Source organism: Anas platyrhynchos, chromosome 19 (genome assembly GCF_047663525.1).
Source record: "Anas platyrhynchos isolate ZD024472 breed Pekin duck chromosome 19, IASCAAS_PekinDuck_T2T, whole genome shotgun sequence".
Taxonomy (NCBI): Eukaryota; Metazoa; Chordata; class Aves; order Anseriformes; family Anatidae; genus Anas; species Anas platyrhynchos.
This window is the reverse complement of record NC_092605.1, coordinates 8852275-8866107: the sequence shown is the minus strand read 5'-3', so window position 1 is coordinate 8866107 and position 13833 is coordinate 8852275. Positions and strand designations below refer to the sequence as shown.

Below are 13833 nucleotides of genomic sequence, written 5' to 3'. Positions count from 1 at the left end.
GGTACCCGCGCGCTCGGCTCAGCGGCTGCCATCAGGCAGACTTTGCATGAGGTTTTGCATCCTCCCCGAACGCCTGCGTCCCTCAGGCCAACGCCCGGTGTTGACGGGCAGAGCAGGGCTCCTGCCGCACGTACAGAGCGTGCGTCTCGTTGGCTTCTCTGCCCTGGTGAGACGAGCAAACGCACGCCAACGCGGTGCGACAGCACCGTGGTGTGCGGCGGGGCAGGGGATGCCGGGGGCACGTTGCATCCCCCCGGCCTCCGATCGCTTTTTTGGGTTGATTTTCTCTCTGCGAAGAACCAAGGTGAATTACTCGTCGGGAGACAAAAAGCAGCATAGCAAGGGGATGAGCCGGGAGGTGTGTGTAAACAGTCATTTGCGTTTTACGTGGTTGGGAAAATTGAGACCTGAAATAAAGAGTTCCCCTTTGGCCTGAGTTGTTTGCGCTTAGGAGCAAGAAATCTAGAAACCTGTTCTGAAAACTGCACAGCCTTTACGTTTGGTATTTTTAAAAGCAGACCACGCTATTGCTAATGTGAGGGGACCGGTGCTGGGCGTTTGTTACTGGGAGCTGAGGCATTGCTCCTCAGGTATTTCCTCTCCCATGTTTCTGGAGCGATGATTGCTTACGCTTCTAATTTTAGATACTTCTGATTTTCCTTCTCTTTGAATTAAGGCTGGAGCAAAGCTGTGCGTCCTGTCGGGTTAAACAGAGGCTGAGGGAAAGGCGTAGAGAGCAGAGCCGAGTAAACGACCGCGCGTTAACAAAGATGTGCACGCAGACAGAACTAAGTGCACCCTGGGCACACTTAGCTGGCGGATCCTAAACGTTTCTGTCGCTTGGCAGTTTTCCTGCGCTGAGTTTTCCTGACTGTGAAGCAGAAGAGGAAACAGCGTCCGCACCAGATCGTCAAGTAAACAGCAACACAGAGCGACTCGAGTCAGTGGTTTCCGAATCCCTGCGCACGAGGCAGCAGTGTTATTAGCTGAGCAGGTTTTTCCTGCGGGTTCATCGCCGACAGCGCCTGTACCTTTGACCCAACGGGGTGTACATGGATGGAGACGCTACGTGACATCCCTCCACACCTCCTGCCTTTGAGCAGTCGTCCCGCTCGACCACGAGCTGCGTGATTCTGGGTGTTTGCTGCCACGGGGGGGCTGTTCCACGGCCACGGCGTGGGTCCCACGCGGATAATCCTGCAAAGGCAGAGAGCTCGCTGTTAGGTGCCCCACGGGAGATGCCGAGCCTGGGTGGCGATTACCGCCCTTCCCCACCTCCCTGCCACAGCCGCCCGACCTCAGCGGGCCCGGAGGTTTATAGGTTTATCATTAACGTTGCTCAACGCTGGCAAAGCTTTAAAAAAAAAAAAAAAAAAAAAAAAAGGGGGGGTGTTTGCCACAGAAGCTGCCCTTCGCCACACGAGCGGAGCCGTGCGGGGTGGCAGCTGTGGGAGCAAAGTCCCCGGGAGCTGCCTGCCCCGTCCCGTCCTGTCCCGTCCCGCTGGGTCCCGGGGGGCTCCTCACGGACCCGCCGGGCTCTGGGGGGGTCCCGTGCGAGGCCTGGGCTGAACCTGGAGCCCCCCCCCCCGGGTTTCTGCTCGCAGGTAGGCTGCCCGCTGCTTCCTGGGCCTTCCTCCCTTCCCCCCTCCTCCTCCTCCTCCTCCTCCTCCTGCTCCCCTCAGCGCCCAGGCCCGCGGGGAGGCCTCCGCCGTGCCCCCCCCCCACCGCCCGGGGGCGCCCTCCCCTCGCCCCTCGAACTACAACCCCCAGCACCCCCCGCGCGGCAGGAAGCGGCCTCCCCCGCCGTCCGCGCGGGGCCCTCTGGGACTCGTAGTCCCGCCGCCCGGAAACCGCCTCCGGAGCGGGCGGAAAGCGCGAGGGCGGCGGGACTACAACTCCCAGCCTGCCCCGCGCCGCCGGGGCGGCAATGGCGGCGGCGGCGCCTGCGCGGGGCTCCCTCCGTGCGGACCGCGCAGAGTGAATAATAAAGGGCTCCGCGGCGGGAGCGGCGGCGGCGGCGGCGGGAGGCGATGTCCAAGGGCCCGCTGCCGGGCGGCCCCGCCGCGGCCGGGCCCGCCAACGCCGCCAGCGCTCTGCAGGCGCAGCCCGAGAAGCCGCAGCACTACACGTACGTAAAGGGAGGGAGGGGAGGGAAGGAGGGGAGGGAGGGAGCGCGCGCGCGCGCGCACGGGGCCGCCCCCCCGCCGTTGCCGCCGCCGCCGCCGCCGCCGATTCCGCCGCGCGCGCGCCAACGCGCGCCTGACGTCAGCGGGCGGCGCGCGCGCGAACGCGGCACCGGCTGGAACCGGCCCCGGCCGGAACGGGCCGGAGGGAGGGGGGCGGGGGGGGGGGGGGAGTGGGGAGCGCCCCCCCCCGCAGCCCCGCCCGGCATGCACCGGGGCGGCCGCGGGGGGGGGAGGGGGGGGAGGGGGAGGAGGAGGAGGAGGAGGAGGAGGAGGAGGGAGGGGGAGGGTTGGGGGGGGCCTGGCAGTGGGGTCTTATAGCCCCCCCCCCTCCTCCCAGCTGTTCCCAGTGAGCACTGGTTGGCACTGGGGTGGAGCGGGGGCTGTCAGCGGCGCTCGCCCGCACGGAGCGGGCCCCCCCCCGGCAGAGCGGGGGTCCCGGCCCTGTCCCTGTGTCACCCACACACAGAGGGGTCCCCCCCCCGTGTTGCTCTTCTATCCCAGTTGGGGTCCCCCTGTCAGTCCCCGAGCCACGGGGGTCACACCTGGGCTGTGCCCACCCCCAGCGTGACCCTGATCCCATAGGGTCCCCCCATCGGTCACCGGGATGGGGAGGGGTCCCCCCCTCAGCCGCCCAGCCAGATTTGGGACCCCCCCCCCATCAGTCAGCAGTGGCAGAGCGGGGTCCCCATCCCCATTGGGATCCCCTATAAGTCACCCACCCGCAGTGGGGTCCCCCCCGTTGCTCTCCCAAGCTCAATGTGGGGTCCCCCCATCGATCTCCCAGCCCATTTGGGGTCCCCCCGTTGCTCACCCATCCTCAGGGCTCGCACCTGCCCCGTGCCTTCCCCTGCTGAGACCCCATCACCCCAGGGACACGTGGGGTCTGTGCCCCTCAGCTCGGCCGCGTGAGATGTGGATGTTGATTTTATCCTTAAAATAATAAAATTTGGGAGCGTTGTGAATGATCGCACAGCCGCGGGGATAACGGGGTGTTCGCCATCCTCACCTCGGTGCTGGTGACACAGAGGGGACAGGGCCTGCCCTGGCGGTGGTGGCCGCGGGGACACGGTCAGGACATCGCGTGGAGGAAGGTGAAGGTGGCAAAGGGACGAAGCGTGGACACGAGGACATCAAAGATTAGGAAAAGAAACCCTGCAGGAAAGGTTGTTGGAAACGGGCAGAGGAGGAGGAAGAGTGGGACCGAGTAGCTGAAAAGGGGGAAAAGAGGACAGCGTGGAACAAAGATGACGGTGTGATTGGCTTTTTTTTTCCTAAAGGGGAAAAACCACTTATTTTCAGATGGATGCTAAAAATAGTTCAGTGAAAACAGTTGCAGGAAGAGCGAATAACCCCGAGTGAAAGGTGGGCTCGGGGGGCGCCGAGTGCTGGCGGTGGGACCCGAGCCGTGCCTGGAAACTTTTCGATTCGTACCCGAGGTCACAGCAGCCCCTAAACCTCCTCCCGATAACATACGGCAACGTGCTCGGTGGTCGTCCAAGCAAGCAAGTCGTACGTTGTCGAGATGTAAATATTTTCTTCCTTTTTTTTATTTTTTTCTTTAAATACAGTTTGTTTCCATAAAACGACGCGAAGGTTACAAGTGGTAAACTCGAGGGAGCTTAATTATCTGCGTGCCGTTCCCTGGGGACATGCAATCTGGTACCGGGGAGTCTCTCTCTTGGAAAGTTTGGGTTGGATTTCTCAGGAAGTGTTCCAATTCCCGTGTCAGTGTCGATTTTTAAGCTCTTGGTGTATGCATGAGATTTTTAGGTGCTTTGCAGTGCAGCTCTATGGTTTGTGTGGACACCTTGCTGTTTATTCTAGATGGACAGCAAAAGAAAATGTGGGAAAAATAGAGTTCTTGATGCTCTGCCACCCCGTTGTCACGGTTTGCTGGCAGAAGAGGAGCCCAAAAACCCCTTCTGATTGCGTCCTCACTAGTGTGCAGCCCGTGCTCCCAGCCATGCAGTCGTTTTGGTGCCAAACTCTTTAATTATGAGCGCCGTATTCCTCACCTGGGGACCTGCTCTGCTGCTGCCTGCAGGATCCAAGCGAGCAAGGCACCGCTCGGCAGCTGCCATCAGGCTCTCCCCGGGTTCCTGGCTCGGGGCTGTGTGCGTGTGGCCGTGCCCCACGACCCCACAGCTCACGGAGCGGGGCCGTGCGGTGTCCCCGTGTCCCTCGGACCTCGGGTAACGGGGTGAGCCGATGGCTCGCGGTGGGAAGCAGCTTTGCTTTGGGTGCGTTGTGTCAAACCTCAACCGATTGTTGGCCGGGCACCGTTTCTCAGCTCTGGCTGGGAGGATTATTCCTGTACAGGGCTCTTGTCTTTAATGTGTTCCCTACGAGCGGGAGCAGAGGCTGGGTTCAAAGAAACTGAAAGCGAAGTCAGGGAGCATCGCGGGTGGCGAGCGGCTTTGTTTTGGTCCGGTCTCTTCGCTTGGCTGCTGCGGTCCTCGTTGGTTTTTAGGCTGATTGGCTGCGTTAATTGTGAGCTGTAAAGGCTGGGTCGGCTGCGTGGGTGCTCGTTGGTCTCGCAGAGTTTTAGGTAAGCACAAGCAGAAGGCTCCTTCGTTCGCTGTGCGTTCAGCTGGAGTCAGACTCTGGGATAACTGCAGGGAACCAAATCTTCTGGTGGAGATGAATTAACCCGTTTAATAATGAGAACTTTAAAAAGTGCATTCATTCATTCAAAATAAACATGTTGAAAATATCCCGAGTTAGGTTATGATTTCTGTGGGGCACAGAGCTGTGGGACACAACCCAGAACAGCTCTACTCAGGACGATTCTCTGGAGCGTGCCCGTCTCAAATACCCGCAGCCATCCCCTACAGAAACTCGGGAGTTTCCGTGTCCCCGCAGGCTGTCCCCTTGCTCGAGATGTGGACCGCGATGCCTGGAGCACGTCCCGCCCCTCTTGCTGCACACAGATAAGCTTTGCAGCCTCCAGGGCCGAAATTTGCCTTCCCTTTTGCACCAGAGGAGGAATCGGGGGAAGCTCCTGAAGGATCGGTGCCCCGTAAGCGGTGCTGGAGCCACATCCACGCGGGGACGTGTGCCTTGTGGTCATATTAAAGCCTGCTGGGTCACCCAGGCTCTCTCTGGCAACCGTTTCGATGCCAGCCATGTAGAGGTAAAAGGAGCAGTGCACCTGAGTGAAGGGCGTTTGGAGTGGGGATGGAAATTGGGCTGGAGGTAGGGCTCAAGCTGACTTTGTACCCAAGGCGTTTTTGTATCTGCGGGTGTTTGAGCAGAGCCTTGCCTCGTGGTTTCTCGGCCTTAAATAGGAACTTGGGCTGGGACAGGGCTAGAAATGCGAAGTGAAGAAGAAATAAAAGGAGAGAGGTCACGGGTGGATTTGGATTCCAGCGAAGAGCTTGCACGCGCGGTCTGAGCTATCTCAAAATCTGACTTTTAAATTCTTGCTCAAAACAATGGCACACGGAAACACACCTCAAAGCATCGGTAGGAGCACAGAGGAATCCTTATCTTCCTATCAGCGGACAGCGTCTTATCGCTGCCAGGGCGAGCAGTGTCTGATCTCAGCCGTGCAGACTGTCTGTGGAAATAAAAACCAAAACCCAGATGTGCAGCAAACGCATTTTCAGAGCTGTTGCTCTTTCTGTTCCTCCAGGACCCTCGGCGTTTGTCTTACAAAAAGATTTGTGCTGTTAAATTCTGCTTTTGGTGTGCCTGGGCCTCACAGCCCAGCGAAGGTGCTGAGGCTTTTGAAATTGTGTTCTAAAAAACCAGCAGAGCCCTGAAATAACAAACTGCTGCCCTCGTGCTGCTTTGGCTTTCCTGGTGAGAACCCTTCACCGGTACACTGACACGGAGTTACCCAGGAGCAAAACATGTCCCCCTATTAAAAAAACACAAAACGAGCATGTGCATTACTAGATTTCAGACTATGTAACACCCTTGGAGGCAGGCAGTTAGGAAAGCACAGAATTAAGAATTTCCTTATTTAAAAAAAATATTTTTTAAGTATAATTTATAATCCAGAGATCTGCCAGCACTCCACTGCGTTGTTACCTATAAATGTTGGTTTATTTAATCAGGTGTGTATCAGCTGGTTATTTTTGTTGTTGTTATTATTTTATTTTATTATTTATTTGTTTGTTTAAGTCTGCACGAGCTTCACTGCACACGCGTCCACCACAAGCTGCTGTTAGGAAGCGTGAATAGCACGGGAAATTGGGAATGCAAAGTCCTGGAGCGTTTACAGGAAGGGCCACGCTCACGGGACGTGCTTGCCATTGAATCCCTGCGCTGAAGCAGGCTGGAGGGTAGGAGCCTGGATTTTTGGGGTCTGCAGAGGATGCATTTTGAAAGCCTGCACCGCTCTGGACCGTGCACGTGGTGCTGCAGGGAGGCGTTTCTCCGGTGTGTTAAGGCAGGGCTGGAGCTGCGCCTTGCTCGCCACGCTGATGCTTCAGAAGTGAGTGGTTTGGGTGATCGAAGCGGGCAGGGAATGCACGTGCAGATAACTCTTACGTGGGATGCACGGAAATATTTTGTGCACCGAGGGCTTCCCATGCTGTTCGGATGTTTTCCGAGTTCGTTTTCGTCTGGTTTGGTGTTCCTGAAGTCTGAAATCGCGTGAAAGAGGAGAGGTCCTTGCAAAATCGTTCCCACTTGGAAAATGGTTCTTAAATTTTATTTTATTTTTTATTTTAAAACAAACAAACAGAACTGAAAGCCTTTGTCAATGCTTCCACATTATTTATGTTAGCGTACAGAATAATTTTGCATGGCACGGGAAACAAGGAATTTTAAGGATTGTTTTAGAAAACTTCGGAGTTTCCCAATAGACCCATTTTTTCTCTTACCTATTGCCTAATATTTCTCCCCAGCATGGCTTTATTTTAAGGCAAATTATCAGCATCCAGTGTGCTACTTTTGATAGACCTGCTCTTCCCACCAGAACAGGGCTTCTGATTTTCTGTGAGACCCCGAAACGTGCGCTCCTCTCCTTGCAGAGCATCTGACCAACTTCTAGAAGCCGTCCCACAACGTCTGCTTGTCAGGACCCTGAGAGGGGTGCTCGTTTCGAGGGGATGCCGAGGTGTAAAATTCTTTGGTTGGCTTCGTGCTTTTTGGAAACTTCCTAAATCTTTTTTAAAATTCCAAAAGGCGAAGCTGAAAGAGGTGCTGAGGAGTTGCCTGGTCCGTCCCTTGGCTTAAAGGAATCACCTACATCTAAACCGTTTCCAAGATATTTTTTTTAACATCCCTTACATCCCTCCGTAACATCTGCTTACATTTCTTGGTCAAATCATGGACTGCAAGAGGGAGACACTCGTAGAGGCTTCCGTGCTGTAAAGCCCTGATACACTCCATAAACCCGGTGCAACATCCAGCACGTGGCTTGCAAACCAAGTGCAGAGCTGTCGGAGAAAGCCGTGCCCTGTGTGCACAGCCTGGCAATTCCCTCGCCGTCCTCTGTAACGGGACCAGGTGCCAGCAGGCTGTGCAGCAGGGCAGATTCCCTGGCTGCTTTTCTCCTCTACTGCATTAAGACAGAGTTTGTGTTTTGTTCCGGGGCAGTCAGGAGCACCCAGACTCGCTAGGAGAGCTCGCAGGGAGCTGCTGAAGCCTTCCTCCAACTCCACCTCGTGCTGCCAGCCCATTGAGATGCTTCCGATAATTTTCGCAGCAATCTCTGTCATTCCTTGTGTATTTTGATCAGCGCTTGATGCCGTTAATACCGGTTTGACATTTGAAGCATCACTTGGAATGAAGGCTCCCTTGAAACGAGTGCCAACGATTTCCTCTGAAATTTGTTGCAGGCTGCTGAGCGGCACAGCCTCGTGCTGCCGCGGGGCTCGGCTCAGCTTTAGGAGGCTGTTGTTAAAACGAGGGAAGTTTGGGGCTTCCTTTGAAAGAAAAATGAGCATTTTTCAGTGCTGAAGCTAATTGCACCATCGCAATGTTGATAATAAATTGCGAGCTCTCTGAGATGCTGGCTGCTGGCCTGATTCCGATCTCCTATTAAAAGTCAGAGACGTTCAACTGAACGTGGTTGTTGGAACAGCAGCAGAAGGGGAACTTGGACTGAGTTTGTTGTCAGATGAGAGAAATCTGAGGCCATCTCTAGCTATCTGTTGGTCAGGAGTGCAGATACGTTTGTGTGGAGCACGCTGGCTCGTAAGAACAATTGCACAGCTGATTCCAGGTAGGAAATGATGGTGGGGCTGCTTTTTATCATCACATGCCTAGAATTTCTTCTCAGATTAATAAGCAGTCATTGAAAGGAAAAGAGCTTCTTGAGCCTATACCCGATGAGTATCTGCAGAAGTCTGACTTGCAGCCGGTGTTGTTTCACTCGTTAATCTTTATCTTCCGCGTGTCACCGCCGTTCATCAAGCAGCGCCCGGCCCGCTCCGAGGTGATTGTTCTCCTCTTAGTTTTAATCAGCTGAGAGCTTCCCTGAACAGCACCTGGGTATTGCCATCGGAACAGGAATAAAACCAGCAGATGCCTCGGGGCAGCCGTGCAGCTCTGCAGCAGCAACAACAACAACAACAAAGGTTTGCGCGTTTCAAATGCCTTGCAAGATTTGTTCCCATCTCAAACTGAGCCCTGGTGGCGTAACCCAGGGCTTGCCTGTTTTCCCCTCGTGCCGTGGTGCTGCTGTGGGAAGCGTCGGTGCTCCTGGCAACCTGTCTGGGTGCAGGGTTTTGGTTCTGAGGTGTGCTGGTCCTGTCCGTTGGGCTGCCTTGGATGGAGAGAAAATCACCGGCACGGCTAACAGCGATTCTGTACCATCAGCCCGTGAGAGCTGGCTGTTATCTCTCTGCTGGCACATGTGTTATGGCTGCAGGTTTCTGCCTGCTAGGTAATCGTCGTGTTTTGTTTCGAACTCGCAACAGAAAGTGTCTGTTCACAACTGTAAACCTTTCCAAGGAGCCTGCTGCAGATGTGGCTGGCTCTCAGCCTGGAGAGGCGCAGGCAGCGCTGCCTGCTCGCACGTGGAGCGCTCTGGCCGAGAGCACTGCAGAGCCGTCGTTTCGTGAGGAGTTTGAGGTTGATGCTTGTGGTTCAGTGCTCGTGCAGACCTTCAGACAGTTCATGTCCTGCCTTAAAATTGTTGTGAGCGTGGGACTGCAACCGATCCTCGAGCTGCTTGTTAGATCATGAAGGCTGCGGGCACGGGCAGGAGAGGGAGGGCTGCTGCCTCTGGAGCATCCCCTGTGAGGCTGGGTGCTGAAGGTTTGCTGCTTGGAAAACACTCGTAAAAACCCATCGCTGAAAGCCAGAGCTGTGTAACGGCTTGTGTGGAAGCAAGGTTGTTCTGAATTAGCCTTTGCAGATCCTTGCACGTGGGATGTTTCGTTGTAGGGAGCTAGCAGAGCGAGTAACGCAGCGCTTCGGGCAGCCTCCCCGAGCGTTCCTACAGCTGCTGACCCTGGGTAGGTTTTGGGAGGGCCTGAAGGAGCACCGAGAGAAGTGCTGTGTCAGAAACCTCACGGGAAGCTGGCGTTTGAATTATTACAGCACAGGACATCGATGGATTCTTCGGGCCTCGGTTCATTTCGGTCGAGTCCAGCAAACCCGATACACGTCAACTCCGTATGAACCTGGTGTTTCCAAAGACTTATTGGGTGTTCTCCACATTTGGGACTGCAAAAAGCCCACGGATGGATGTTTCTCTTAGGTAATTAGTAGTAAAATACGTGCTCGTATTTACGCACACGTTGATGTATTGTAGTGAGAATGGAAGCAGGTGGAGGCCTCCAGCAGCGTGTAGCTGTCCAGCTGCATTAAGTTTGAGGATTTTCACTGAAACAGTTGAGCTCAGTCCACATGTTGCTGAAACATAATCGCTTCAATACGATCCTGGTTTCGTAAGCTCAGCACTTAGGCAGGTGCTGTAGGGAAGGAATAATATGGCCCCGAAATAGGGTGTGGAGTGGAAACCAACCCGGAGAGCGATGAGGGCTGTGTTTGAGGCTTGCTTCAGGCACAGCTGGGGTGTTGTCAAGCTGAAAATGCTTTGTTCCAACTTGGAAAAATTGTTTCTGAAAAACAATTTAGAAAAATGTTTCTAAAACATCGCATGGACGGCCTGAATCCTGAGGTCTCACCAAGCGATGCGTGTTCACGGAGATCAAACTGGGTGAAATGTGAGCGTGAGCTGAAGGCTTCGTGGCTCCTAAGGAAACAGCTCCAAAATGCCCTCTAGATAAGGGTTTGCATGTGCCCGTCCTTGGATTGTTTTAATTATAAAGCTGAAAGCTCCGTGCAAACAAAGACTTGGGTTTAAGACAGGTTTTATGGGAATTACTCTGCCTTGTTACCATTCATGGCCTGCTGATGCAACAGGTTGATGCTTTAAAAAATAACATGCAGACAGAGAAAAAAAAAAGCCTCCAGGTGTTCTGCTGGGCTGGTTTGAATGGCACAGCTCCGCCCTGGGCTGCGGGGAAGAGGGGCCGAGCACCCCCACACCCATGGTCAGTAACGCAACCCTAACCCTGAGCCTGGGGTCCTGGCTGCTGGTGCACGGGGCAGGCGTTGATTTTATTGCGTTAAAACTGAATGCAAAGCCCTTTCCTCACCGAGACACGGCCTTGGTGAGCTGCTCATGCTGCACGGCAGGATTTTTCTCCAAACGAAGCCATTTTTGGCTGAAGCTGGTGCGGGGCTGTCTTCCTGTCCCGGCTTGGCACCGTGCTGCAGCATCAATTTGTATTTTTTGTTTTCCGTAGCTTTTCTGTATCCACGAGAAACAGCCATTTCTCAGATGTTTTGCTTCCCATTGACAAACCTCATGAAAATTTCTGCGAGTTGCCGCTGTTCTATTTCGGGACGGACGGGGCTATTTTTAGCAATCAATTAAAGCTCCCATCTGTAAGTGCCGGGAAAGTGATCGAGCGCAAAGTAATCCCTTGTTCTTCCCGTGGAGTCCGGCTGCCTTGCTCGCATTGTCACCCGCCCCGGCGTGCTTTGACATCCCAAAATAGCAGCTGGTGCTGCAGTTTGTGCAGCACACGCTACCCTGCAGCCTTGAAGCGGAAGCTTCCAGCTCAGCTTCGCCTGCCAGATCCATCGGATGTCGAGGAAAAGGAAAACCTGTGCGTGCAGCCTCCTTGGTCCTGCAGCGAAAAGCAGGGGAACCTCTCAGCACACCGTGTGCCACGGACGTGAAGCCGTCGTCCTTTTGCTCGCAGGGGTACGCCGTGGGTTACGGGAGCGCCTCGAAACCAACCCAGGCCAGCTCCGTGCGTCTGCAACGAGCCTCTCCAACTTTCACTTTCTTTCTTCGCCCTTAGGCTGACATTATTGTCAAGCTCTAATGGAGAAGGGGAAATCGAACAGCTTCACGATGGCCCGGCACTGTCTGCGGCGTGACCTTTTTCCAGTTGATGGTTCAATTTATTTAGGTGATAAAGAAAACACCGAGGCATGTGAAGTCTGTCTTCCTGACAGATGGGAGCTTGCCGAAACTTTTTTCCTCATCCTTTTTTCCTTCCCCGCGTTCGCTGGCAGCCTTTTGTTTTTATAAAGTGGCCCATCTATTTTCCTCGGAGGTTTAAATGCTTTCTAATCTTTTCAAGGCTTACAAAACTGCTCCTGACTTGACAGCCTGGAAGGGGAAAAAGCCGAGCGGTTGTTGAGGTGTGCTGCAAAAGAGCGATGCTCATGTTTTGTGGAAGGCGATGCATGGCATGTGCAAAAATCCTTTGTGTTGGGGGCATGGGGGCTTAGGCAGGTCTGTGAGCTTGTTGAGAAAAACAGCATTAAATTGGTATTTTTGTTAAATCGGTCCTGGCATTGGATTCTGTCACAATAGTGGTGACTGATAAAGGTTCCTGCCAAAGCCTGCTCAGAAAACTTACCCTGAAATCACGATGAAAACCATCAAGCTTGCTGCTAAATGTGTTTGCAATTATTAAATGCTTATTATTTTGCTTGATACTCAGCTGTGACTAGCGTGAGACTGTATTTCAATATGAAATGACATCTGCTAGTAAGGGTTTTTTTTTTTTTTAAACAATGGCAAAAAAAAAACCACCACACTCAGCTCCCCCCAGCTGTTTGTTGGAACAAACTTGTCTGAACTCCTGCTCTGATTAGAAGGATGCTGAATGTTTCCCTGCCGGGGGTCTAGGCAGGTTTTAAAGCAGGCTGCGGGCAGACCCCAGCTGTGGGGTGGGGAGCGCGGTTTCCCAGTGCCCACCCCTGTGAAGTTTCAGCTCCCGTGAAGCCAGATTGCTTCTTTCATGCTTTTTTTTCTCCCAAATCCCAAGAAATCACGGGAGTGGAAGGCTGTGTTCCCTGTCAGGAAGCTCGCTTCGAAATGAAAACATTTTATAAGATGTCTTGGGAAAGGTGGTGTCAAACCCTGTTTCTGAAAGGTGTTCGGAGGCCGTGGTCGCTGGCAGCAGTAAAAGCCCCCGAGGCTGGCGCCTCGCTGACCTCCTTGGTGTGCCGAGGAATTCCCTAAAAAAGCTGCCCTGCCGGTGTGCCAGGAGATGTGGAAGGGTGTTACGGGGAACTGCCGGCACAGAGAAACCCAAATCTCAATAATCTCACAATATCCATCGCGGGCTAATTATTGTGGAGCCATGCTTTTCTTTAAATCCCCGTTTCTTTATTTATTTACAGTTGTTCTGGAGTATCTTTGACTGAAGAGCAAAAACTCCGGAGCAATGTCAGAGCTGCATATCGTGGCTTTCCCCCTGTCAGTAATGATATGTTAGACAAAAGGTACATTAGTGGGATTTTTATTGAGTATCCTGTTGGAATAAGTAGATTCTGTCATGCGCCACTGACTCATTTCAATTGGAATACCACAGTTCAGTAAAGGAAAATAATTGAGTCATGGGTTTCTTACTTAAAGCGTGTTTGATATCATCTTCTGTAATAAAATTTTATGAGGGTGAAATGAATTTAGAGAGCTGATTAAATACGGACAGCTCTTTTCCCCTTGTGTTGCGTTTGCTCTCTGAGCTTAAAAAGAAAACAGCGGTTTTGAAAATATTTTCATTAATAAGCTGTATTGAATTTGAAACATCTATATCTACAGTGACATTGTTTTTTTTCCTGGGTTTTGCAATGCTGCCCACTTTGCATGAGCCTGTTGGGGAAGCACGTTGGGTTTGCTTCAGATAATTCTGCGCTAGCTCAAACCACTCATTTAAACTTTGAAGCAGCGCTGATGATTTTCTTTCTTTATTTATTTATTCCTAAGCTGAATGAGGGAACCTTTGAGCCTCCTGCTGCCTGGAAAGGTGGGTGCTGAGGGGAGCTTCCAGCAGAGGAAAGCCGGGGAGCAGCTGGGAGCAGTGACCTCTGTCATTCACACAGCAGGGCTCAGAAAGCTCTGCCCATGGCTGCGGTGTGCTGGGACCACCTGAAACTTTACAGGGAGGTCTGTGTTTAGCCTCGTGCTGTCCTGTCTGAAACAGTGGGACGACACGGATGTAAAAAGGCCAGCACAAGCCCACGGCATTCCCAGCTACTTTATGCCGATAAAATTAGATTTTTGCTGCATGATCCTGTCTGTCAAGAGATGCAGGCAGACAGGACTAAAAGAAACATAAATGGCATGAGAGCGTTTTCTTCCTTATCTCTGAAATCTTCACAGGAAATGGAGGTTTGTTTGTTTTCTTTTTTCTTTCTTTCTTTCCTTTTTTTT

At 53.3% G+C, this 13833-nt stretch overlaps 1 protein-coding gene and 2 long non-coding RNA genes across 9 annotated transcripts in view; 2 read left to right on the top strand and 1 right to left on the bottom strand.

The window, feature by feature from the left end:
* Positions 1-359: 359 nt before the first annotated feature.
* LOC139999106 (uncharacterized) lies at positions 360-2447 on the bottom strand. The gene is made up of 2 exons (XR_011804189.1): positions 2133-2447; positions 360-1197 (listed from the first exon to the last, which is right to left on the bottom strand). It is a non-coding gene; the product is annotated as an uncharacterized lncRNA (long non-coding RNA).
* UNK (unk zinc finger) overlaps positions 1835-13833 on the top strand; it is a 42816-nt gene continuing 30817 nt past the window's right edge. For 2 of the 7 annotated variants that reach the window (XM_072025875.1, XM_027471301.3), the window contains exon 1: positions 1841-2128. In XM_072025875.1, the coding sequence (XP_071881976.1) occupies positions 2031-2128 (98 nt within the window). In that variant the 5' untranslated portion in view covers positions 1841-2030. Of the gene's footprint in view, positions 2129-13833 lie in introns of all 7 variants that reach the window. The other 5 variants (XM_072025873.1, XM_072025872.1, XM_072025874.1 and 2 more) reach the window with 5 other exon arrangements.
* LOC113845518 (uncharacterized) lies at positions 10922-13831 on the top strand. The gene is made up of 2 exons (XR_003501118.3): positions 10922-11364; positions 11465-13831. It is a non-coding gene; the product is annotated as an uncharacterized lncRNA (long non-coding RNA).